The sequence below is a fragment of the Schistosoma mansoni genome, chromosome 1 (genome assembly GCF_000237925.1).
Source record: "Schistosoma mansoni strain Puerto Rico chromosome 1, complete genome".
NCBI lineage: Eukaryota > Metazoa > Platyhelminthes > Trematoda > Strigeidida > Schistosomatidae > Schistosoma > Schistosoma mansoni.
This window is the reverse complement of record NC_031495.1, coordinates 46,636,240-46,662,631: the sequence shown is the minus strand read 5'-3', so window position 1 is coordinate 46,662,631 and position 26,392 is coordinate 46,636,240. Positions and strand designations below refer to the sequence as shown.

The 26,392-nt window shown below is 31.1% G+C and overlaps 1 protein-coding gene and 1 non-coding gene across 2 annotated transcripts in view; one reads left to right on the top strand and one right to left on the bottom strand.

Moving 5' to 3' along the window:
- Positions 1 to 2,798: 2,798 nt before the first annotated feature.
- Positions 2,799 to 26,392, bottom strand: part of Smp_148020 (septate junction protein) — a gene marked incomplete at both ends in the record, with an annotated part of 42,914 nt that continues 19,320 nt past the window's right edge. The window contains 10 exons of the mRNA XM_018794616.1: positions 2,799 to 3,034; positions 4,479 to 4,657; positions 10,345 to 10,396; positions 12,839 to 13,051; positions 15,171 to 15,362; positions 16,336 to 16,518; positions 18,741 to 18,895; positions 19,436 to 19,932; positions 21,035 to 21,298; positions 23,634 to 23,828. Of these exons, the coding sequence (XP_018649010.1) occupies positions 2,799 to 3,034; positions 4,479 to 4,657; positions 10,345 to 10,396; positions 12,839 to 13,051; positions 15,171 to 15,362; positions 16,336 to 16,518; positions 18,741 to 18,895; positions 19,436 to 19,932; positions 21,035 to 21,298; positions 23,634 to 23,828 (2,166 nt within the window). The remainder of the gene's footprint in view (positions 3,035 to 4,478; positions 4,658 to 10,344; positions 10,397 to 12,838; positions 13,052 to 15,170; positions 15,363 to 16,335; positions 16,519 to 18,740; positions 18,896 to 19,435; positions 19,933 to 21,034; positions 21,299 to 23,633; positions 23,829 to 26,392) is intronic.
- Smp_tRNA_00235_Gln_TTG.1.1 lies at positions 25,757 to 25,823 on the top strand. Its single transcript has one exon. It is a non-coding gene (tRNA).

Sequence of the window (26,392 nt, the reverse complement as noted above, 5' to 3'; positions counted from 1 at the left end):
CGTATAAATGCTAAGCACTAATGAGAACAGTGTGTAAGGTAGGATTAATAAATTCCAAAGATATTTTAAATAATTTTTAATTATTTGCTGATAATAATCCAAATAATTGAAGTTTAATCTGACTATCAAAACAATAATCCAATAAAATATACATATCGATGACCCGCATAATATGAAAATAATTTTTGGAGATAAATGACTTTCTAGTCGATGTACTGTATCCAATTCTATATCTATTTCTCTTGAAACTAGATTCGTTGGTAGATGAGACATTGAATTACATAACATAATAATATTATGAATAAAAATTAAAAGTGTTATAGATATGCTAAGTATACATGAATGTAACTTCCACATTATTGTTGAAATACTTCAAGAAGTTCAATATAATAATTGACTTTTCTAATAAAGTATTCACTTCTTTAACTCATTTTGTTGCTCTGGTAATTTCATTTCATCATTTAAAAGAATTATGTTATATTGATTATTAGTCACATGAATAGGGTAAATATTGATAATTATTCATAATCAGTCAGTTTTAAAGAAGGAAATGTCATAATTGTTTTAGCTTATATATATATCCTGATTCATCGTGCTAGGATGATTTGCTCGGATGACATTATTTTAGATGAATTGGTTAATATTCGAAACTTGCTTAGTAGGAATGGGTACCCAATGAAATTCATCGACAAACACATGAAGGAGACGAAAAGAAGGCCTAAGATACCTACCGCTCCAAAGTAGGTATTGTTCCTAAAGTTACAATTCTTAAATGATGCAAAGGAAGAAATCGTGACACAGAGGTTAAGAAACGCAGTACAGAAAACATTTAATGCAACCCGACTGAGTACCGTCTTCTACAACCGCCCCACAATAAGAACTGTAAATAAAGACAGATTGCCTGAATTCGCCACATCTATGTGTATTTACCAATTCAACTGCTCCTGTGGAGCCAGTTATATAGGGCGTACAATTTGGCAAGTTCATCAACGAATAACAGAACATCATCCGTCGTGGTTGAGCAAAGGACAGGTAAAAGTGATTAAGAGTTCTATTCTCGCTCACTTGGTGGACATAGGTAATCAGGTTGAACTGAATAAAGCTTTTAAGGTTATCCACCATATTCCATCAAATTTGCCGCATGGTTTACGAGCCCGTCTATTGCACACAGCTGAAGCCATCGCAATTCATATTCACAAACCGAACCTTGGTATCCAAAAGAAGTTTGTGCAATCACTCGCAATACCTTGGCCATCGGTATAGCGGAGTTTGTAGTAGAACTTTGGTAAACAATTATCTTATTTCATAATTGAAAGCATGAGTCAATTGAAGCTAGACCACCATCGAAAACCTGGAAACACTGGACGGTCGTTTCGTCCTATTATGGGACTCCTCAACAGTGCGCATCCATGATCCCGCACTCGCGAGATTCAAACCCAAAACCTACCAGTCTTGAGCCGAAGCCCTTAACCGATAGACCACTGAGCCGGCATATAACGGTGTTAATGTCTAACTTCAACCGATCCACGAATTATGAGCGAACATTCACCAGTTGCCTTCAGTGAGTTGTTATCTCACAACAGACGTGGTTGAACTCCACTGGTCACTGCTTCCCACTAGAACTCCAGGACATGTATCTTGAAGTCAGTCACTAGTCTGTTGTGAGATAACAACTCATTGAAGGCGATAGGTGAACGGTTGCCCATAATTCGTGGATCGGTTGAAGTTAGACATTAACACCGTTATATGCCGGCTCAGTGGTCTGTCGGTTAAGGGCTTCGGCTCAAGACTGGTAGGTTTTGGGTTTGAATCTCGCGAGTGCGGGATCGTGGATGCGCACTGTTGAGGAGTCCCATAATAGGACGAAACGACCGTCCAGTGTTTCCAGGTTTTCGATGGTGGTCTAGCTTCAATTGACTCATGATTTCAACTTTGAAAAATACTGAAATCTCCACAAATCTCCTGATTATAATAATGTATTAAAGACAATGACTACTTATTCTAGTTCATCATCATACGTTCACTGCTAGAAGCTAATACATCTAATATCTCCTTCGAAACTTAGATAACAATAAAATGCACAAATGTACACTTCCATTTTTTTTTAGTTTATATCTTCTATTTGTTTACAGAATCATTTGTGACATGAAAATTTGGTTCACAAATAATTGAATATTTCACAAAGGATGTTGATCAAAGTTTCCTTGGTAAAGAGACTATTTCGACTATAAATTCCTTTAGTATTGTTTGTTTGAATCTACCCATTGATGTTTTGGAATGTAACGGGTCAGTCTCTTATTGACATATGTGCATACTGTGCGTACTGCCTCGACATTGCCTTAATTCACAAGCATTATAATCAAAGATGGATAGTGGCTAGCAGTGGAATCCAGGATACGCGTTTCGTCCTATTTGGAACTCGTCAGCTGGGTGTACCTGCATCTCAGAGTTGATGTTCACTGGGTTTGAGTCCCAGAGAGAACATTTCGTCATATAATAAATAAAACATTCTAATTAGAATATTTTGAGACAATTAATTAAAGATAACTAGTTTTTTCGTTTAATTTTCTATCATTTAACACAAGTTGAAAAACAATCTCAAATTCATAACAACCCACAAAATTACAAAATAGAACAAAACACAAAAAAACCATTGATTCGATCAATTTATATTTTTTGAAAAACAATATTGATTTTTAATTCAACCAGATCTTTTTTCTGGTTCATACTACTGAATATAAAATTGAATACTTTATTTATAAAAAAAGTGAAAAGATATAAAGTACTAAGATCAGCTGTTAGATTATTGTAGGATCTTCTGCAATATAAGAATGAATAGAAGAATTACTATTGTTACGAATTATATTTCGATTTTGTAAAGAAGATGGTCGTATATTACGTGTTGGAACTTGAGGAATATTTCGTGATCTGTTATAATTATCTTGACCTATTTCATTATCACTTGGTCCAGGGGATCTTTCAAATTCTGATTCATCATTATCAATTTCTCGATTTTGTAATCCATGATTTCGAACTGTTAAAAATTAGATAAACATTTTAAGATTAGACATTATGTTGTGGATATTTCAATCTAGAAAGTTTTAAACAAAGATGACTAACCAAATAATTTGAAGAGTGATACGTATATTTCAGAAAACTAGTTCATTTATATAAAATAGTTTTTGCTAAATAATTATCTTTCTAGTAATAACATGCAATCCTCATTATAAGTACTCTTTAAATCCTTGATTTTTTTTTCATTAAATCTACAATTTATATCTTAACCTTAATTAGACCAAAGAGTTTTTCAACATATATATGTTCGTAATCCACCTTTAAAAATTTGTAGCATTTATGGACTTTTTAATTTTTTTGGGGAAAAAATCATTTCATATCACGCAATGTTTTTCTTAAACAAAGGTCGACTTAACTACCTGGTCTGTTTTGGGGTAGATATTTACGTTTTGCTTCTTCACATGAATATTTTTCGTTTGCTGTTTAATTGTTGGTGTAATTAATTTAAAAGACCAAAGTTTTCAAATTAATAGGTATATAGAAGACTACATAATCAAGGTGTTTATTACTAGTTGTCCCCAAATGCTTAACCTCTAGACCATTGGGCCGGCACCCAACGGTGTTGATAAATATTAGTTCATGAGAAGCCGTGACCAGTAGAGTCCGACTGTGTCGAATGTGAGACAGTTGCCCACAGAAGACAATAGAAGATGATCGCACACTATCTTAGTTTGGCTGAATTTAGAAATTAACACTGTTAGATGCCGGCTCAGTGGTCTGTAGGTTAGGTGTTCGCGCGAGATCGGAGATCCTGCGTTCGATTCTCGCGTGAGGGATCGTGAGTGTGAATTGCTGGGGAGTCCCATACTAGGATGAAACAGACGTCTAATGCTTTCAGGCTTTCAATGGTCGTCTAACATTGATTGATTCATGATCTCAATTACAGCTCGACAGCCTCCACAACCCTATACCGAAAAAGACTAAATCTAATGAAAACAGAATCATTCCATTAAAAACAAACATCACGATATATCAACTTCTTATCTCCTAGTATATGTATACATAATCGAGATTCCTGATAATAATGCTTTTAGAAACTGTAATAATAAAGAAGACAAAATATAAATGCAAACTAATACTCTTTCGGAGGATCGGCCACTTAGAGTTCATTGTCTTTTTTATTGCATTCTCAGGATAAATCTTTGAATAAATTATTCAATTCAAGCTTATTAAAAACACTTATATGGAAGGAGATCGAACGATTTAAACCTCCTAACCAAACAATACGATAAACTTGGATGACGTATTTTGAAGAAAATATGATTGGATTCCCGAAATTAAAAATTATGCTTTCGAATTTCTGTATAACAGAGATCAATGAAAAATAGTTTTGATCATTATGTCTTCGAATTTTGATCTCATGAGCCACGTGATAAGAAGTTAGGAAGAATAAAAATATTTACTTTCTGATTCACTAGGGGACCAATGATCGTCACTTTCATTTCCATCAACATCGGCATTGGTAGGTCGTGACATTGGGTCACCTAACGAATGTCTTGATCCTGAAAAGGCTTGATAATTGTGTTCTGGAAGATGATACAAAAATTGAGCATCAGGATCTCCTGGTTGAGCATATTCAGGGCTGAAAATTTCAGTTTGAAAGTATAAAAACTGAGCTTAACTGAAACATTTCACCAAGGACTTACTTTGAAATATCTTTCAACATAATGAATGAATTTTTAAAACATTATTTTATTTATGACAAATATTTTTAAAGAAACAATTATAACAAATAATATAAAATGTCTTTGTTGAAATTTATACACGATCACTTTCATTACAAATAAGTTGATATCTAACATAACTTATCTTCATTCAAGTTAGTTTACTTCAAATCAAATGTAAAGAGATATTCTAGTTATAAAGCAACTTCTTTTATAGGTCAGTTTCAAAAAAAATAGAATATCTAGTTACACCCATAAATGAGACATCTTTCTAAAGCATCATATGAAATTAGTCAGTTCTCATGGTTTTCATTATTGGTCATCTACAAGAACTTTGTTGTCTTAATCTCCTACTAAAAGTGCATCGCAGGTTTTGCTAGGTCAAAAACTGCTTGACCTAAACCACAAGAGGCTGGTAAATCGGTTATATGAAAGTATATTCATTGAGATTTCCAGTCGCAGAAATTCTGTAGCCCTCTTAAAGCATCACTGATCCTGAATTTCTACATTTCTAAAAATTGAATAACGCATTTAGTGTAAATGATAGTAGTAAGACTTTGCTTTTGGAATCGAGCTGGACGTAAAGAATCTCGAACATGAGATTCAGCATTTGAAAGCCAGTTGACCTAAGTACCTGATTCCCCGGATGTATTCCATCAACTCATCCTAAACTATTTTAAATCTTCACAGTTGAAATTATGAGTCAATTGAAGCTAGACCACCATGGAAAACCACGAAGCACTGGATGTCAGTTTCGTCCTATTATGGGACGACTCAGCAGTGGGCAACTACGATCCCGCCTTGTGAGATTCGAGCCCAGGACCTACCAGTCTCGTGAATGCGCACTGTTGAGGAGTCTCACAGTAGGACGAAACGGCCGTCCAGTGCTTCGAGGTTTTCCATGATGGTTTAGATTCAATTGACTCATTGATTTCAACTATGAAAATACTGAAATCCACACAAAGTCCCTTGTGATTATTTTTAATCTGACAAATGATTGCCATTTTATATCGATATAGATATATTATATTATATCTTAGCAATTTCCTACCAATCACCAATAGAGTCAACGTTATTTCAGTACTCAATTTTGAAACTACAGTGCATAAAGAAAGAGTTTTTTTTTAAAAAAAAGATAGAAACTTATTATGTTAACTAGAAAGTAATTTTTGTCATAAAATACAACAGTCGGAAGATAGTGAAGTTGAAGATAATAGAAAAAGTATTGCAAAATTCAATATGAGAATTTCATAATTGGTTAATCAATTCTTCAAGTGCTTATCCATTACAGTATCAAATACTTAGACTAAATTCTTGAAATAATCTATTTAATCTTCTATTTACTTCTTTTTTTTTAAAGAATAAAGAAAGAATTCAGATAGGAAACTCTTCTCCTCTACACATTAAACTAATATATTCTATAGTGTTGAAAGGTTGCTCTGGAGAATAGGAATAAAAATTAAATTAACATTTAACTTGAGAAAAAAATTTAGTAGGAAGTGAAAAACGTAAGTCAATGATTAAAGTAGGAAAAGATTTTAAATTTTTAAGAAAAAAAAATAAAAGAAATTCAAAATGATTATTCAATTACACTTTAAAATATAAAATAAAATGACTTTAAAGAACCAAATTGACAGATGTTTAAGTTTTATGGAAGTGAAATGAGAGGAAAGAAACATTCAAGGGAAAGAAGAACACTTTTTCTTTGAATTTGTCTTCTTCTCGATTCATCTTTCATCATCTATATAATATTATACTGTAGTTGAAGGTATAGAATTTATCATTTCATCATCGATCTTTCACTTGTAACTGTACATTCTTACCTTTTTTTTATTTTTATTAACTTTTCAGACATAATTTTCAAGTAATCACAGAAAGATTAAAATTTAATTATAAATCTTTCGGTAAACGAAATTACAATTTCTTTTATTTTACTCTTATATTTTTATAAGTAGTGTTTATTTATTTATTTAAACACATAAATATTAGTGCAAACAGGCACCAGATATATATGCGCCGCACAAATCTCATTTGATTTGTGTGAGGGCTGTGATACTGCTCAGGTGCCCAAACCAAAACAGGTGGTTAGGCCACACCCGGAGTCTTTGACCTAAAGGTCTAATCCACAAGGCAGTGGAGCATCGTAAGGAGATGCAGTCCCATGGTAGCCGGTGACCAACGATTGATTGATACGCTATTTCTTCCTTCAGGATACTGGAGCCCATGTACACCATTGGTTTGGAATCAGGGTTTACCAACTCCCCTAGGTGAACTTTCCGTGTCCACCAACCCGGTGAAAGCACCGGATATTCGCTTTTCGTTTTCTCAATTTCGTAAACAACACCCCCTCTACGAGAAGGTAGTGAGTAGGACTTTCCTGGCAGAGGCTATATATGCGTGGTCATGTGAGCGCATTTTGAGAGGGAGAGCGGACTCTCCCTACTCTCGGCCGTACCAGGGCATTTGGGGCAATTGTTGTCAATGGTGATAGTTGAAAACGGAACATTTAAAATGTCTTCATTCATGTCCATGATAACAATGATGAGGAAACCAGAAACATTGAGTAAACTATAGTATATTCATTTAGGAATGTATTAGAAAAATCAACAAACGATACGATTAGTAATCGCATAAATAAATCACAAATTTGTAAGATGTTGTTTACCCTAATGTAGACTTATTTGCGGTGAGGATTAGGTTCTGAATGTAACGATTATAAACAACAGCCTCGTAAATATTAAAAAGTATAACAACATCTATTTAATTTCAATTTTTGACATTATTTGAGTATCAATCAACTGGTTATGAGTAATAAAGAACCTAGCATGAATAAATACATGCCTAGTATATCATAAGTCATCTAAGAACAAAAATAGTGGAAACGAACAGTGATAAACAAAAGTACGGGCAGATAGTATTATTCAGAATGAAAATCTGGATATAATAAGTATAGTTGAACATGAACGAATGGTTTCGAAGAATGTTAAACACAAAAAACTCAGAGTTTGGAAGATGAAAATTAGTGAATGCATTTGTTTCATTACGAATGATCACGGATTATACCACTTAAAATTTTTTACTACAAATGTGATTATTCGATGGATAACAACCAAACCTTGCGCATCTACTGAAAAGGTGGATTCCGACTATAAACAACTGAGTGAACTGATATCTTATTTTCATCTTTCTACCACTAACTTTTTCCCATCCACTGCTAAAATCATCCATAATATATATAATTAAACCATCAGTTAACTTGTCATTTTCACCTAGTAACCTATGCTCAATCTCAGTAATAGCCATTTAGAAATGACACTACCTTATTCCAGAAATACTTCAAATATACATATGATTAAATACTCTCAGCCTACATATCTGATTATATGATCGTTTTCAGTGTATACTTTCAATATTATTTCACAATTTTAAATCAAATCCATTTAATCAGATAACTAATTATAAAGTGAAAAATATGGTTTACAAAGATAACACATAGAGTTTGAAAAACTAATAAAACTAGAAAACTAAGATAAACTTATTATTTGACTATTGAAAGGAATGTTTTATCTGAAATGATTCATTTGTAGAAAGTATACATGCTTTTTCGACTATTTCCAGAGATTTAGATTATTTTACATTTTAAAAAACATATTTTTAATTCCAAGATATATGAAACTTGAGTGGACCCCTCGGATTAAATAAAATATCGTCTGTATACTCTTCAGCTGTACAATTTTTCTACTATTCTATACAATTTGGTGCCATTATTACCTCTTAATCTTCAGAAAAGATAAAAATCGATTTAATTTTATGCCTAATGAGAGAAAAATATGGTAAGTTTTAACTCTTTTTCTTATACCATCAAGAAAAAAATTAACAAAAATTCTCATTTTAAATGGATGACAAAAATGATAACACATGTAGTTTCATATATGTTTACAATTCCTTCAAATGTTCTAATGTTCTTTCTTAGTGTGTTTGTGTGTGAATTTTTTTCTCCGTTCAGTTGATCTTTTACGCCTGACATAAGAATAAGCAGTAAAGCGTTCAAAATATAACCACAGAAATAAAAATGAATAGAGACTGTAAAAACTATTCATCTGGAACAATAAACCAACAATAAAAACAATAATCATGATAATGATAATACCAAGGTCCACGTTTACTACGAAAAAAATATACAACATTAGTTTAGATATAAAGAATAAAAAACGTCTACATGTGTATGAGTGCAAGACGGTGAGTGAGTGAGTGAGTGAGTGAGAATGTAAGAAGGAACTGATCATGCAGAAATCATTGACAGGAAATGAAAAACCCTTTAAAAAAAATTAAAATTCGATCATGGATTTATAAGTAACGTTGTACTATTATTTAGATTATCTTCCAATATAATGTTCATAAATTATATTAAAAATTATTTCCTTTTTTCTTCTTCAAAACTAAATTCAAATTATCAATGGTTGAATTTATGAGTTGACCGAAACAAATTCTATAAAACCTTTTATCTGAATGATATACATGCGTAAACATTATGACCAGTATTCAATCATCTGTCTTATAATCAACATTATCTATCACTTAATGATATATGCTGTAATTTCTTTGAAACAAAACTTTGTCAGAAGAGGGGTATTGTGGAGATTTTAGTAATTTTATAGTTGAAATCATGAGTCAATTGAAGTTGGAAATTAACACCGCTGGATGCCCGATCAGTGGTCTAGAGGTTAAGCACTCCTGGGTTCGGATCTCACGAGGTGAGATCGTGGATGCGCACTGCTGAGAAGTCTCATAATAGGACGAAACGGCCGTTCAGTGCTTCGAGGGTTTCCATGGTGGTCTAGCTTCAATTGACTGATGATTTCAACTACAAAACTTTGTATCTATTAAGAAATCACCAATCCACTTCTGAAGAAACTATTGAAAAAAATCAAATTAGTATAGCTGATAGTCAAAGAGAAAGTAAATAAATAATTCTGATTATCCGATGGATTTTAATGTCACTTCAATCCTGGTTAAATTCCATTCTAATATGAGGCATATTAATGTTTATAATATCACACTGAATACTCAACTTTTATTGTTGCAAATCACATTCTTCACCGGTCGAAGTACCAGTATTTCGGTTAGTACCAGTTAGTTTGAAACAAAACTATAATGTTTAATAAAAATGACTTTTAATAAATGTTATCAAACTTTACTAATGGGTACTAATAGGTTTTAGACAATGTAACGTAGTACTGTGTTTTACATTTATTGATGAGCATCGATGGAGATTACTTAAAATACGGATAAAATTTATTTTCATTCATAAGTTTGGATTTGTCTTATTAAATTGAAAACTCAAAAAAAAACACTATCACTCGATAAACTTGTCTGTCACAGTCTAATGATTAAATAGAAATAAAGAGTTCTATAACGGTAGGAAGAGATTAACAGTATAAGTTCGTTTACTGAAAGCTGTAGCTATCAAATCATTTAAATCTAAAATAATTGAAATTCATTTCACATACAAATTCGTAAAAACATATTCACCTAGATATCATACACGTCAAACATTTAACTTTATCGTATAAAGACTTAGGTTCACAGTAGATTTTTGATTTACCTCATTAGAGATTGGTGTGATTCCATCAAAGGTTCATTTGCTTTCTTTTGCACTGTAAAAAACAAAACGAATTCACATTGAAGATTATAAAATGTCCATTCAAATACTTTCACCTGTCTGTGAATACTTAAATAAAAATGGACAAGTGTAAACATGTAAACCAGTGTAATGACCGCATAAAAGCGAAAATATAAAGGTCGACTAATGGATAAAATAATACGAAACAGGATTTGACCTGTGATTAGTCTAAAAATATATATCAGAAACACATTCATCTTATAATTATTGATGTAGATTCTATAGTCAAATCTAAGGTTTATGAACAGCATCAATTGAGGACAACACGTGATAAAGCTCTATGGTAATCGCTATTATATATATATCCATATTGCAATGAGTATGCCTTTTTCCCGCTAAGAGTTATAATAATACTAATAATTGAACAGGTATTCATTCGTAAAATACACTGTTGATGAGATATGTTTAAAGTGAAAATCTTTCGTTTAAAATGTTACACATAAATATGAAACTAAAAATTGACATAAGCAAAGATGGATAGTGGCTAGCAGTGGAATCCAGGACGCGCGTTTCGTCCTATTTGAAACTCGTCAGTGTAAGTGTAAAAACTAGAATTCAATGATATAAAATTCCCTTTATATGATATAACATTCATCATAGAACAATAAAATTACGGTCTAATTAAAAATATTTATAATCTAAGCTACAAATCCACTTAATTCAATAATAAATTTAATAAATACTTACATAACTGACTATTAAGTTACATAACCATATATATATATATTACATGCTTCACCAAGTATAACATTATCCTATCATTACATTTTCATGAATATAGACAAGATCAATTTAAAAGAATTTCCAATTGAATAATTTTATTCATACTCTATATTATTTTAATTGAGACATTAATTTAAAAATTATTATGTAATCAAGAGTGTTATGTCCCGATAAGAATAGTGAATGGTAACTGTTGAGAACTATTCATGGACCAATGTGATATGTATATTTCCTATTGTATAATTGTTAAGTTACTAAACTATTCACATTCATGTCACTCTTATTATAAGCTTTATTTTGACCTATAGACTATTAATTTACGATTTACCATTCCTTAGTTATACTCAGTCTATTAATTACTGTTCCCCTTATTCACAGCCACATTTGGCCAAATCTTGTACAAATGTTATTTTCTATTTTATGGGACGATGTGATCTGTTGGGTTGGTATATAAACCCAGTATGTTTGAAATAAATGATTCATATTGCAGAGGCTGAGATTGGTGTTCTAGACTTAACTGGCTGAGCTAGGCAGAAAGCAGGATCGATAAGTACTCTAAACTGATCGTACAGGTTTCGTGTATCATTGGTCGGACCGGTAAATCACTGCTCTCTAATTGGCGGGAATCATCACTTTATACAACAATTGGGCACGTAGGTTAAAAGTTATAGCAAAGAGTACTTCAGTTAATCAGTAGTAAACTCTGAAATTAATAAAAATAATTGAAGTATATTGAGAAGTTTTATTTAAGTATGATGTTTATAGCTCAAGTATTATTTAATTGGTGTTATAAGAAAACAGTGGTTTATTTATTTATATTATGCTATTTGGTTACATTTAAATACAAAAACTTGAAGAGAAGGAAACAATTGTTTTTATCACTACTTGAAATATATCATATATATGTACGTTTTAATTAAAGAATAATTTATTTTCACAATTGAAATCACGAGTCAATCTAAGCCACACAAACGTTGAAAACCTGAAAGCATTAGATCATCCCTTCATCTTAGTATGAGACTTCCAAGCAGTGTGTATCCAATATCCTGCAAATGGGAGTCAAACCCAGGACTTTCGGTCTCGTGCGTAAACACTTAACCTCTAGATCACCGAGCCTAACTTCGATCGATTCGTGATCTTGCACAACCCTTCATTCATTGTTTGAGGTGGATAACTGTCTCACATATGATAAAAGTTTCCAGGTTTTCAATGGTGATCCAGCTTAGATCAATTTGTGATTTCCACTTTGAAAATACTACAATTTCCATAAATCCCCGTACTAATAAATTTTTAGTTGAAAAAAAGTGATAAGAACTTTATACTAATTAATAGAAAAGCCAAAAAATAAATTAGACGGTATTTGGCTTCAATTTCTCTCCTCAGGAAGTATTATTGTTGAAGGACAATCATCATCAATCATATAGAATGCGATGACGGAAACTAACGATTAACTGATTACTATATGATATATATATATATATATATATATATATATATCAAAACATTCAAATCACTACAATAAATACATTTATGAATGAATAAAAGAGAGGAAAATTGTGATAAATTTGTTCTGTGAATGCTCGTTTAATAACTAGGTGTTGAAAATGAACAAACATCCATTCGCTATAAGTAGTATCACACTAAAATGTTTTAAAGCATACTTTAAATACTCCATATAATAACAATTACTTACCAACCTCAAGCCGTCTTTTTCTTACTAATATTAACAGAATAAGTAGTGCTATGAAGAAAAGTAGCAAGGTGCAAACAATAATAAACCATGTTCCGCTATCTCCAGCTAAGCTTCCTGGACTAGGACCACCTAGTGTGTGTATAACTCTGTCTTCACTTGCCGTTGACAAAACGTCCCCATTAGTCGCAACCATTCGTACTGTGTACGTTGTATCTGGAAAAATGAACAATAAACTGAATAAGCTCGATTTGTTTACTCATAGCCACTCAAAAAATACCATATACTGGGTTTTCAGCCGACATTAACAAGCGTATTTTTGGTCGAACCCGTAGGTGAAATGATGATCAACATTCCATTGAGTAAAAATACAATATATTTATCATCAACGGGCTTCAGAAAAACTCTTGTTTCTATGGCAATATAATTGTGATATTCAATATTAATCACAGTCAGAACTTTGACATAAAACTCAAAAATAAAAACGTGTTCGACAAATGTGACCATAATTTTATATTGGTATCTTCTTTTCCATTTTTATCTCTCCAACACTTCGGGATATATTGTCTGTGTAGTGAAAAGTTAAATGTTTCATACCCATCATTATATCAAGTAAATTTGTAGTCTATTGACTTCTGACAGATTATCTCTAAGTATTATAAACATAGATGGATGGTGGTTAGCAGTTGAATCCAGGACTCATTTTTCGTTCTATTTGAGCTAATATTGAGGCAATCCGCACAGAATGTGCATATTCCAATAAAAGACTGATCAATTGCAGTCCTAAATATCAATGAGAAGTTTCAAACAACCAATGCAAAAAATGAATTAACTCCGAATAATTTGAAAGTTCGGAGATCAAATAACTGAAATTACTATTTGATCAGAGGTGACAAAATAAAAAGTTTTCAAGTCCTATACCAGGTAAATTTCAGAAAACACAGGAGTGCATGCTCAATATTTGCTACTCGTTGTAGTTCCACGTATAACGGAAACCTATGACTTTCAATAGCAAATATATTGGTAAAATGAGATATGCAAGAACTCTGTATCCTAATTATTGGGCTTTCTACAACTAATATTTAAGCTGAAATCTTCGAATTTATTGATTCAATCCTAATCAAAAAAAGCAAATTTCACTAATGAGGGATTGATTTATTTTCTTTAATCAGAAGGACATTTGTCAAGAAAGTTTGACCACCTTTCACTAGTAATGCTTTCAATACAAAATATATTATCTATAGTTTGAACATTTGGGGATTCCCATTAACATTTTAACGTCAATTATGGATTAATGCATACATAAATTGCATTAAATCAATGTGACAGAATTTCCAGTTGAATAACTCAAATCTCATCAGTCATTGTTTGATTGATTGGATTTATCACCAAGACTTAAACTATTAACTTTGACAGTTTAATCTAAGAAGTCGAAGAACAAAAATACCTGTACAGTTATTTATGTGGAAAATATATTTGGTTTGTTAATACCTCTATTCTTATAGTTTCATAGAAGAATGTTATGAAAACAATTCAGATATCTCTCAAGTAAAATTGATCTACCTTCCTTTAATGTCGATAAAGACATATTTTGTCGAATAAGAACACATAGGCTGAACTACTGAAAAGGTGGAAAACTATCCTTATTGATGAACAAATAATAAATACTACAGGAACTTTATAAAAAATTGTAATTCTTAACTAGTTACTTAATTAGGATTATTTAAACTGAAGACATTTTTCAAAACAAGATCAAAATTAAGAAACAGTAAAAATTAAAAGTAGTTGGACAGGTGTTTCGTTAATTTACATTTTCCTACTTCCATCTATCCACAACTTCAGATACAATCGAACCCTGCTCCTAGTGAACCGCGAAGATCAAGACTAGTTGATCAATCAAAATCAAAATGCCTACAGTTTTCAAATTCATGTACGTGTACAAATCAAACGTGTGTTTAAAATATATCACTCCTTATCTAACACACTGGAAGCTTTTAAATGACTTTTAACATTATTATTAAAGTTTATTAATATTCCTCATTTCCTATCTCATTGATAGATCAAATGTAATTTGATTGACATTAAGTCAAATCCACCACATGTTATGTCAACAATGTTATATGAATTCGTTGGGTTTGTTATTCTTAAAATAATCGAATACCAACAGAATGTTTATTTGATTCGTAATTAATAAGTACATTAATAATGGTTCAATATTAAAAACCATCCCAAATGTTTATCTAACTCAAAACGTACACAGCAACAACAAAAAATTATGAAGAAAATGTAATTTCAATTTGCTAACACAGTAAAATTTATTTTCTTTCCCATTTACCTGACATAAGTCCATCAACAGTTATTGTCCGGTTTATAAATGTACGAACTGATTCTAACCAATGAACAATACCAGGTTGACGATACTGAACAAAAAATACAGTGCCTGGTAGACCAACATGACTAGGTTCATATATAATAGTGAATCCCGTTTCAGTCACATGAGTAATAACGAATGTTGGTGGACTAGGAGCTGAAAATGACAACATAATCAGTAAAAACATCAATGGCTTTATCGTCAATCAGATATTACAAGAAATTTCGGATAAATGTGAATACATACATGTGAAAATGATAAACCTTCAGAATAACTTTTTGAATAATTATGAAGACGCTTTCATTATGTATTGTCCGAAATTATACTACAAAAACTTTTGAATATTCATTTGCCTTAGAATAAACATGCAAGAAGAACGATAAAACTTCTTCAAACATACGAAAGAGCATAATGTTTTATTTTGTAAATTATTACACTTAACAGAAGAAAACAGTTTCGGCTGTGAGTTAATCATACTTTGCTGATAAACCTGGTCTTATTTTCGATCTGTAATGTAGTGGGTGTGCACCTAGCAAAATAATTGTATAACGATTAAGTTGGTGATCAAAATCACATCCTGAAAAATGTATGATAATAATAATAATAAATATTTTCAGCATTCATGCTTGAAATCACGTGTTCGCCTGACTAAATCTTTGCCAGCTGAAACCATGGCACTATTGAGCGATTAAAAAAGCAGTAAATCGTTATACACATGAACGTTGACAAGTATTTTGCATTCAGAATAAAATTAAACACAGTTTTCAACTTTGCATTGACTGAAATCCAGCAGATTCAAGGATAAGAGTTAATTCAACAAAATCAAGTTCTATCAAAAAATCATTTATAATCAACATGATATATGAATAAAAGGAAACTTTGATGTGATATTCTAAAACTAATCAATCTTTACAATACAAATTCAGTAATTTTAAATAAAAATGCAATTATGACTTTACCATAAACTGATGCATTAAATGATCTTGAATCAGATATATCTTCATATAAAAATAAGTTACCATTTCAAAAGTAACAACTTTGACAAGTGAATAATTGATCATTGGAAAATTAACAATAAACTATACTAATAACAGTACTAAGAAAAGCTTTGTTTCTTAAGGTTAGTTACCTTGATCAGTTGGTGCTGTTTGTATGTCAATAAAATTATCAATCCCAAGACCAGCTCCCGTAATTGGCCATATTGTTATACGGTATGTTGTGTTTCCTTTCAATCGGGACATTCGATAAGATGTTGAAGAGTTATCTGTGATTGGTGGATATCTAAATCCATAACCAACGTCCAAGCCATTTACTGAAAATATTGTTTTAAAAATATTTCACTGTCAATTATCATGAAGCAAAAAAATTTCTGTGCTAAATTTATTCATTATAAAGTAAGTATGGGAGATATGTAAATTTTAAACTAATAGACATTAAATAAAAAATCAGTTCGGATTTTATGAAATTTGGGCAGTAATTCAAATTTCGTTTCGAAGTTAAATAACTGACCTACAAATTACCAGGGAGCAATTTATTTTAAACCATCAAAAAGAGTATTAGTGGTCTATGTTCTCAATCTTAAATACACACAGGTAACCCGGTTCCCAATAAAATAAATTCAAAGTTTACTTTAATCCTATACTGGTTGAAAATGATGTCTAGAGTGATATACAGGATAATAATTTCAACAAGGGATCTGTAAGTGATAATCTGTCCAAAGTTGCTGAAACATAAGAAACTGAAGGCACCATATTTGATGAATTATTTTTGTTATAAATCACATGCAACTTAATATCTTAGTCTATGGGTCTGATTAGAACAAAACATACCCGGAAGTCGAATGAAATCTAATTTCATTGAAGTGTTGATTACAGAAGCTGTTAAGCATTGTAATGAATGATCCCAATCTATTTTTAAGGTCATAAATAGTGTGATAAATAATTAAACTGATTACACAGGTCCTCTATAAAAACGGGTAAGGCGCTCATGGGATAAATACCTAATATAAACATCATTTGTTGACAATGAGACAGAAGTTGGCATAAACCGAGATTAATTAAAATATACTTCCGTACTTTTAAATCAACACTATAATATTACAGGAAATAGGATTGAAATTCGGACATATGTGAAGAACGTCATATCAAATAATGAAAGAGAATTATAGTGTCATTGAGAAAGAAACGAGCCAATTCAGCGAAGAAAGTTTTCATATGAGCAAGTAAACTGATAGATGCACATTGAAAACTTTCCCCGCTGAATTACCTTCTTTCTTTTGCAACGTCATGTCGGTTAAAGACATTTTCAAACAAATTACCATCTTATCAACAACTGAATACACCATAACGATATGAGATACAATAAAATTCCTTAAATGCATTTTAAAAAAAACATATTTTGACAAAGCGTAAAACAGGATATCAATTAACCCTCAGCAACAACTTGAATTATTAATAAAACGTCTACATGAAGTTACGATGCAGCTTAAGTAGTTTTTTAAATGTAAGAAGCTTAAATAACTTGTGTCGTACAGTATAGTGTGAAAAGTACCACTATGGTGTATGCTACTAATGTCGATAGACATAAGTAGTATGCATGATTAATCGAAAGTGAAATACTGGGCGGCAGATGGGTAAGAAGATCAAAGAAAAGAAAACGAGAACAGAGAATGGTTGATGTGGAAATGAAAAAACAATGAAGTCTGGGACGATTGATGGATATTTTGTAAATGACGTATTTACTGTATAGTTTACAGATTTTACTAAGACGTTATGTAATTTTGTATTCTTTTTGTATTGCTTGTGTTCTCGTTCACTACACTACTTTATATGCAGTTTATAGAAGAAAATTAATGTAAATACTTGAAATTTATTATATTAAAAAACAAACTGAATTAAAAGTCATAGACTATAAATTTTACGGCTTTCAAATTTTCTGTTTCAATCAAAGTAACAGTTTTGGAAGAAGAAAATTATGCCTTTAAATTAATGTAACTTTACAGTCTATGAAGATAGATAATATCGTTATTGAACATTGTCTTTCATGTAATACATAGAACTAAAAACATCGTCAGTCAGTTACAACGTAGAACTTAGTACGTACGTACATCAGTTCGAGTTACCATACCACATTATCACAGAGATGCAGTTGTCGATTCAATCCCCCCCCTACTAAAACTGTTGTAGACAAGAAGGTGGAATTAGTGAGTTTATTTAATAATATGTAAACATTTATGATGTTGATAGTTCAAAATCAATTTAACAACTGACTAGAATATTTGACAATGAAATTAATATAAAGTCCTGACTGAAAAAAAGATTAGAAACCTTCATACTGTAAAAAAAATTGTTTCATGGAGAAGAGCTTAGCATTCTTCTACTAACTTTAATTCACAGCAAGACGCAATGGTATATCTCAAACGCATAAAGAAAATCAATGAGAGAATGAACTTTTGAAACGATATAATCTTATAATGAAATTTTCCATTAAACAATAAAATATTAAAAACTTTAAAAATTATTTATGTTAACTAACATTCCATAGCTTCAAGTTCATAACCGATAATATATCCATTTGGTTCAGTTGGTATCGACCATGATACATCGATATAGTTAACACTGATTGCATCTGCTTTTAAATTGGATATTGGACCAGATAAACCACCTGATGTCATTAATTCTACAATAGGACTAATAGGAAGAAAAGAAAACTCACATGTCATTAGCTTAGATCTTTTCAACATTTTTAATTCACAATAATTAAGTATCGCAAAACTGAAATCACTTGTGATGTATAAACAGATAATTCAATAAAATCTAGTAAATTGATGACGAGATCACATCTAAATGTACTGTTCAATAAATGATCGTCTAAAAAGCATTGTTCACATTATTTAAATAGCAAGCAAAGTAACACCAACTAGAATATGGTATAAGCAGCCAGTTACTTTAGTGGCAAATATTTGACACTGTGACACGTATTATGGATTGGCTCTGAATCCTTTAAAATCGATGGTCCCGTTTTGCTAGATAAAATAACCACCTGGTATCGATACTTTTATGAATATATCTACATATTTTTAATTATCACATGCTTAACAATTGAAATTTCCGACTTATGTAAATAAAGAAGATCGTCTGTATAAAGTAAAACCAATGGATGGATTTACTTCAATATATGCAAAAAACGATCTATAAATTATTTTGCTTATTTAAACAGAAAATGTCTACCTGGCTGGACCAGCGTATTTGTTAGTTAGAACCCGCACCCACAGTTTGATATTTGTTGCACCAGGGACTCCAGTAAGCAAGTAGTTTATGCTCATACCCCAATTAAATTCTGGCAGTATTGACTGTTCATCAATTGGGCTATTAGGAGAAAGAGATTGGCGGGGTCTGCGAGTAAGTAACATGCTATAAGCATCTCCAAGAACAGATGGTGATTGAGCAGCTCGAGGAAACAAACCAGCTCCTGGACACGATATATTTCTTTTGGGAGTACTTTCACAAATAGGATTCGGATCATCAAGTATTGCGGAATGCATAAGCCATTTATAATAAGCTTTTCTAGATGCAGGGAGATAACGTTCCAACACTGATTCATAGGCATGAAAAATATCACCTTCAGTTGTACTTGGATGATTAACCATTTTCTCCATTGTTTCTACAGATCTTCGTCGACGATTGGTATAAAGAACTGGAGTATTAGGTACACGAAATATTATATCCTAGATAATTTTACGGGGAAAAGTAAAGTAAAAGGTAATGGATAAAATGAAAAATGAGAACAGGAAATCTAATGTTTTAAATTATTTGTTTCAATGTTATTCCTATACTTTATTTACGACACCGATCATATCATATTTGCACGAAGAAAATAATATAAGTCAAAATCATTCACAGGGTTTAATTATAAATCCTGGTAACTAGTCACCCATGTAGCATTTTCACCTGGCTGATAGGACTTTCAAAAATGTTTTGCTAGTTCATACTAACAAAATGAAAATGAATTTTGTGACTTAAATGAACAAATTTCACTATTTATTCATTTATATATTAACTCTCCAAACATGATGATCAATTTGAACTCATAAGGAATTGAAATTTATTGATTATTAACTTGGTTGATCATTTAGTCAATATCATCATAGAACATTTTACGAATATGTATCGTTCCACATCGGTGCAATTCGTGGTTGGTATAATCAGAGGGAAAATTAATTCCTCTTTTATCTACTTATCATTGTGTTAGTCTGAACTGTATTGAAATCTGAATGTGATAAACATAGTTCGAAAGCAAAAGATGAGATAGATGAAATGAGAAGTTCGGAATGACGTGGCTAATTGGTTTGACTATCATAAATATAGAGAAATGTTTATGTTAAACGATTATTTGAAAATAGTAAACCGTGCAGAGAAGTTTCAAGAATATAAATATTAGAGTTAATGTTACTTATCGGGAAGGTCTATTTCCAGTTATAAGTTCACTGGTAATATAGATGGAATAAACTTCATCACTGAGTTGTTTAGAAACTAATAAGTCAGCCGATATTTTGACCATATTAATTTACTATGAACCCCTATATTTGTAGCTCTTGTCGAAACTGGTACGAAGCTTAGGCGAACTGGATCTTTTTTAGAGGTTACTAATAATCGTGTTGATAACTGTGAAAAAAATGGTATAACAAACCAATTCTTTTGAATTTTACTTTTCAAATCGAATCCATTTAATTGTTTCTAAAAATACTCTACTTCATAAGTATATTCATGTTTTTTTCCGTAAAATTTGATTTAGTTAAAAATATCTCAAATTCATATTGTTTTACTTACTTTAAATTGTCTTAATGCATCACATTTTACTGGATCTAAACTTGCATCACACCATTCAATTCGATAACCTCTAAAAAATCCTTTAATATCAGCTACTTGATTAGCTTCTATTATTTTTAACTTTAAGTAAACTCCTTGAACAGTTGTATTTATAACAATAGGTGCCGGTGGTGAAACTGTTGGCATAGCTTCACTGGAATAACCTAAAGCCACAGTAGGAGACTGAGTACTGACACCTTTTTCATTACGACTTTGTATTGTCACCTTAAACAATAATATAAAAATTTAAATATAAATTAAAATATACTGATAATTTATTAAAACTACAACTGTAAACAACTCATTCAAATAAATGTTAAAACATTTAAAATTTTTTCCATGGTACCGATGATTAACTGTTTTTGCTAGACGCCTTTTAATTATGCTTTATAATGAAATTCAATCAAATTCTTCATTTGAATAGACTTTGATCTGGAATTACGAACTACAGTTGGTTAATTCCTGTGATGGGAATTCTATCAGAAATTAGCTCACATAATCTCAGTGATAAAGCAAATGTTTTTGATGTTTCAATAAATTTGAAAACAACATGTAATACAGTGAACTAATCAGTGAACGCAGTTAAAACTTATAGAAATAAAAATGGATAACCTTTTAGTAAAACCAGTCAATCACGCATAAACTCATAAGTGATATATTCATTACAGTTGATGAACAAGTTAGATCACAACTTATCAGCTTGGAAGATATATTTCTAGAATAAATTAAGGAACCTGCAAAAGGTATATATGTCGGTAAGAAACCTAGAGTGGCCAATAACTAAACTTTCACAGCTATTCCTCCATAAACTGTAAATATGGAGTAGGGAAAATCTCAATAAGGAGTATAAAGAAATATACATATTTGTTTGCACGTAAACAAATACTTTCAATCATTTATATAGAAATATAGTACTGACTACCGAAACCGAAAAGTAGTTTACAAGCCCCAAAAGAAATAGGTTTTTATATGATTGTCATTCATTCAGAGGTGATCAAACAATAAACAAAATCAATCAAAGAATAAAAACCACTTCGAAAAGAGCGTTTTTGGCTGCGAAATAAGTTACATAATGTACAACATTATGCTCAGTCACACAAACAAACGTAGACAAATATCCATCATACGTCACCAACTGCATTTATCGTTTTACATGTACATGGAAAGGCATGTACATTGAAAGGATAGGAAGGTGAGCTTCTATATGTTTTATTGAGTATCTCCTTCAGAAGGACGGGATAACCTTCGTAGTTCGATAACACACCACCTGTTAGACACGGAGTATAACTTTGACGCAATAAACGTCTTAATTGTAATCAATAAACAATTGTTTTCCATCTTATTACGATTCATGGGACCGTCAGCAGTCAGTAAGCATGAAACTGAACTTTGTAACCAAAAACCTTCTATTATCCTTTCATTGTTTTAGTAAAATAAACAAGTTGAACATTTTGATCCATTTTTCTTCTTTCTTTAATTAATTATAACTACAATCTAGTGTGTCTAATTTACAAGTTCTCCTTTTTTTGTATTGAACTTCTTAGGTTTTTATTATATTACGTCACAATATTATCACAAATAGTCTAGAACACGCGAAACATTTATAAGAAAAGCTATTACAAATATTAATTTGAAACTTCATTCACATTCCAAGAAAAAACTCATTCATTATTTATTAACAATTGATCCTTTCTATATTTGATATTCGGTTAATAATTAGAAGTGATGAAATAGATTAGCAATAAAATAAAATGAATTTATCTTGTTATTCTTGCTTTGTTTGAACCATAATTAACAAAAATCCGAAGATGTAGGAAAGATGTAAGATGAAGGCATCATTGAAGAACTTTATGAACTCCATGTCTTTGCAATTTTGCCTATTTCCTGTTTATATAGTTGAAATCATAAGTCAATTGAAGCTAGACCACCATGAAAAACCTGAAAGCACTGAACAGACGTTTCATCCTATTGTGGAGGTCCTCAGCAGTGCGCATCCACGATCCCGCCTCGTGAGATTCTAACCCAGGACCTATCAGTCTCGCGCCGGAGCACCTAACCGATAAACCACTGAGCCGGCATCCAGCGGTGTTAATGTCCAACTTCAACCAATCCACGAAATTGAGCAACCATTCACCAATGTCTTCAGTGAGTTACTATCTCACAACAGACTTGGTTGAACTCCACTGGTTACTGCTTCTCACTAGAACTCCAGGAAATACCTCATGGAGCCATTCACTAGTGAGCAAATGTTGATTAATATGAGAAGGGATTGTTGTGTATATTTTAGTGATTGATTTATTTAGCAACTTCACATGATACAAGTTTGTCTCAAGTATTAAATTGTTTACTTCTAATTGATATTGGTTATTTAATAATCAATAATCACAGAACAAATTCTTAATAAAGTAAATAAGACTTATTATATACAAGTGATATTAAAGTGAATTTGGTGCAAAAAATCCAACTTTCAGCTTAATCTCCAAAAATAGTAAAATAAAAATATCACAAAAACTCATAATATATACTATTAATATATATAAGATTAAAATTGATGACTTGCACGAAATAATTTATACGATTCAATTTCAGAAACAACAACACCAGCTTTAAATGATGTGTATACAATACGATCAGTTCTCCAATCACCTATTACTGTTGTATTTATAGCATTCGATTGTACAGAAGCACAATTCAAACATTGAACAGTAAGAATATAACCTAAATTATTTCCATTATGTTCTATAAATGGTAACGTCTACAAAAATATTCAAAATAAAGATAATTAGTTGCTAGCACGATTATAAGATTATATGTTTAAATATAAAATCCACCATATAGTTAAGAGTGACGATTATATAACTTCGAAATTATAAGTTAAATCAAGGAATTGAACAATATGTAATCACCATTATGTTAGGTTAACATTAGCTTGATATTACCATTTATATCAATTAACCAATATCGGATAAATTTCAATCAATTAATTAATTACAAAATCGATAGTAGAAATAAAATCTATGATATTTTCAGTTAATTATTCTGAAAGTAATAGATTATCAACATTTAAAAAAATCAAAATCAAAATACTTGATTGTGAATATTGAATTTTGTTGTCAACCCAACCTCACCACCACCACCACCACAAAAAAGGAACATCATTTTTGGTTTTATAGGACATATTAACGAATAGTTGAAATTCAAAAGATTGAATAGACAAACAAAAGCGGTAAATTAATGTTTTTTTTTAATTTTACAGATTTGTATTTATCTAACTTGTCTCATTTTACAAAAATATACAAAAAGTAATTGAACTGAACAGTAATTGCCAAGTGAAGATAGAAGAAAATTTATAAAAAGACCGTAAGGTATAAGAAAATTAGAGAAAAACTTACGTTTTGTAGAAGAAAAAAATGTTTCCCTTCATAATATTTTTTACTATAAAGCTCCATCTAGTAATTCCTAATAGTATTATTAACCTCAGGAAGGATTTCTAAAGTATGTAACATTTTAGGCATAAATTAATCATTTGAGAAAATGATTTCAGAATCAACATTTGAATAATTATCAGACAATCAACTAAATGTAACAAATCGATACTTGAAAGATCTTAGTTCATAGTTAAAGCCATCTGGATCAACTACAGGAAACCGAATTTATGTGTCCAGAAGAAGTATATCCAGTATCTATGTTTACTGTGGCCCGCGACTGGATCACAGGATACCTAAACTGTAAATTATAAACCTCTTATGCCCCCGTTCTAGTTCATTTTATGTTTATATCTCTCTTATTCATTAACATTCATCTTTGCCGATTCATATGAATTATTTTTTTATCGTAATTACCTTGATAACACCCCTCTTATTACATATTATATTCACACAACTATATTATTATTACCTCGATTAACAAGATGAAATCCTCTTACTATGCATTTTATCCACATGATTTTATATTTTCTTATGTTACTACTATATAGATTATGACTTGACATTTTATTACAAATCATTCTGACCTTTATTAAATAACCTTACTAATTTATAAAAGACACAATTTCAAAGTATTAACATCGTAACAGATGCAAACATTCACCATTTTTAATATATAAGATTGTCAAATCCATTATTATATGCCTTATTTTGGTCTGCGGCCTATGCTCCATTGGGAGTAACAGGCGTAAGTATTTTGGCAAATGTAGAACCTGATGATATTGTTGAAAACAACTGTATTTTTGAATATTTTATGAAGATTTTTAAACTGCAGAAAACTATTCCACAAAAAATCCAACACATACAAACTTCTGCATAGCAGTTTAAAATAAACGTTGTCAGTTCTAATGTAAAACGATACCATATAATTCTGTAACTAAACGCTTACTTAACTTCTAACCACAAACAAGGAAAATATATGTCGTAGAATTAAAATATTACACTTAAATGTATCATATAGCTTAATTAACAATTCGTTAATAGGATCATCTAAAAGTGTCCAGTTAGAATTCATCTGTAAAATAGTTCTGTCATGTACACTAATCAATTCACTTAATATTACTTGTTTGAATCTTCCCATTGATGTTTAGGAGACTGACCAGTTGCAATCCTAAACATCAATGGAAAGATCCAAACAAGTAATACTAAGTGAATTTAAACTTCACCCCTCATTTCACAAGCAAGTGGCTATCAGAACTCAGTAGCTGAGTGGATAATGCGATGGCGTTTGAAGCGAAAGGTACTGGGTTCGAGTCCCAGAGTGAACATCAACCCTGAGATGCAGGTACATCCAGCTGACGAGTCCCAAATAGGACGAAACGCGCGTCCTGGATTCCACTGCTTGCTAATATCTATATTTGCTTATAATAAGATGTTTGTATCATATTTGAAGACTGATTCAATGGATCTTTGAATATTTGCATGTAAATAGAATCTAGGTTATAGATTTTTAAATAAGATTTTTAGTTAGATAATATTACTAATAGAGAGTAATTTCAATAAGAGATTTATGAAATTCGTGACATTTAATTTCTGAGTTTATGATATTTTAGAATAGCATTTCAAACAGAGAAATTAAATAAAAAGACACTTCTATAGTAGTAGAGTATTAGCATGCAATAGCTGGTGTTTGTAAAATTTTCAGTAGATGGTACCATGTCAAGCCCACATAGGCTATTCTAACGTCTGGATAGACTAATTTATTTATTCTCCTCAAGGCACATTTTCACCTTGTCACTTATTAGCTTGTTAACCCTGACTGTTTTTATGTGATCGTATGTGTGTTAACTACTTACCTTATTCATTATGTTTCTGCAACTTATTTTTGTTTGGG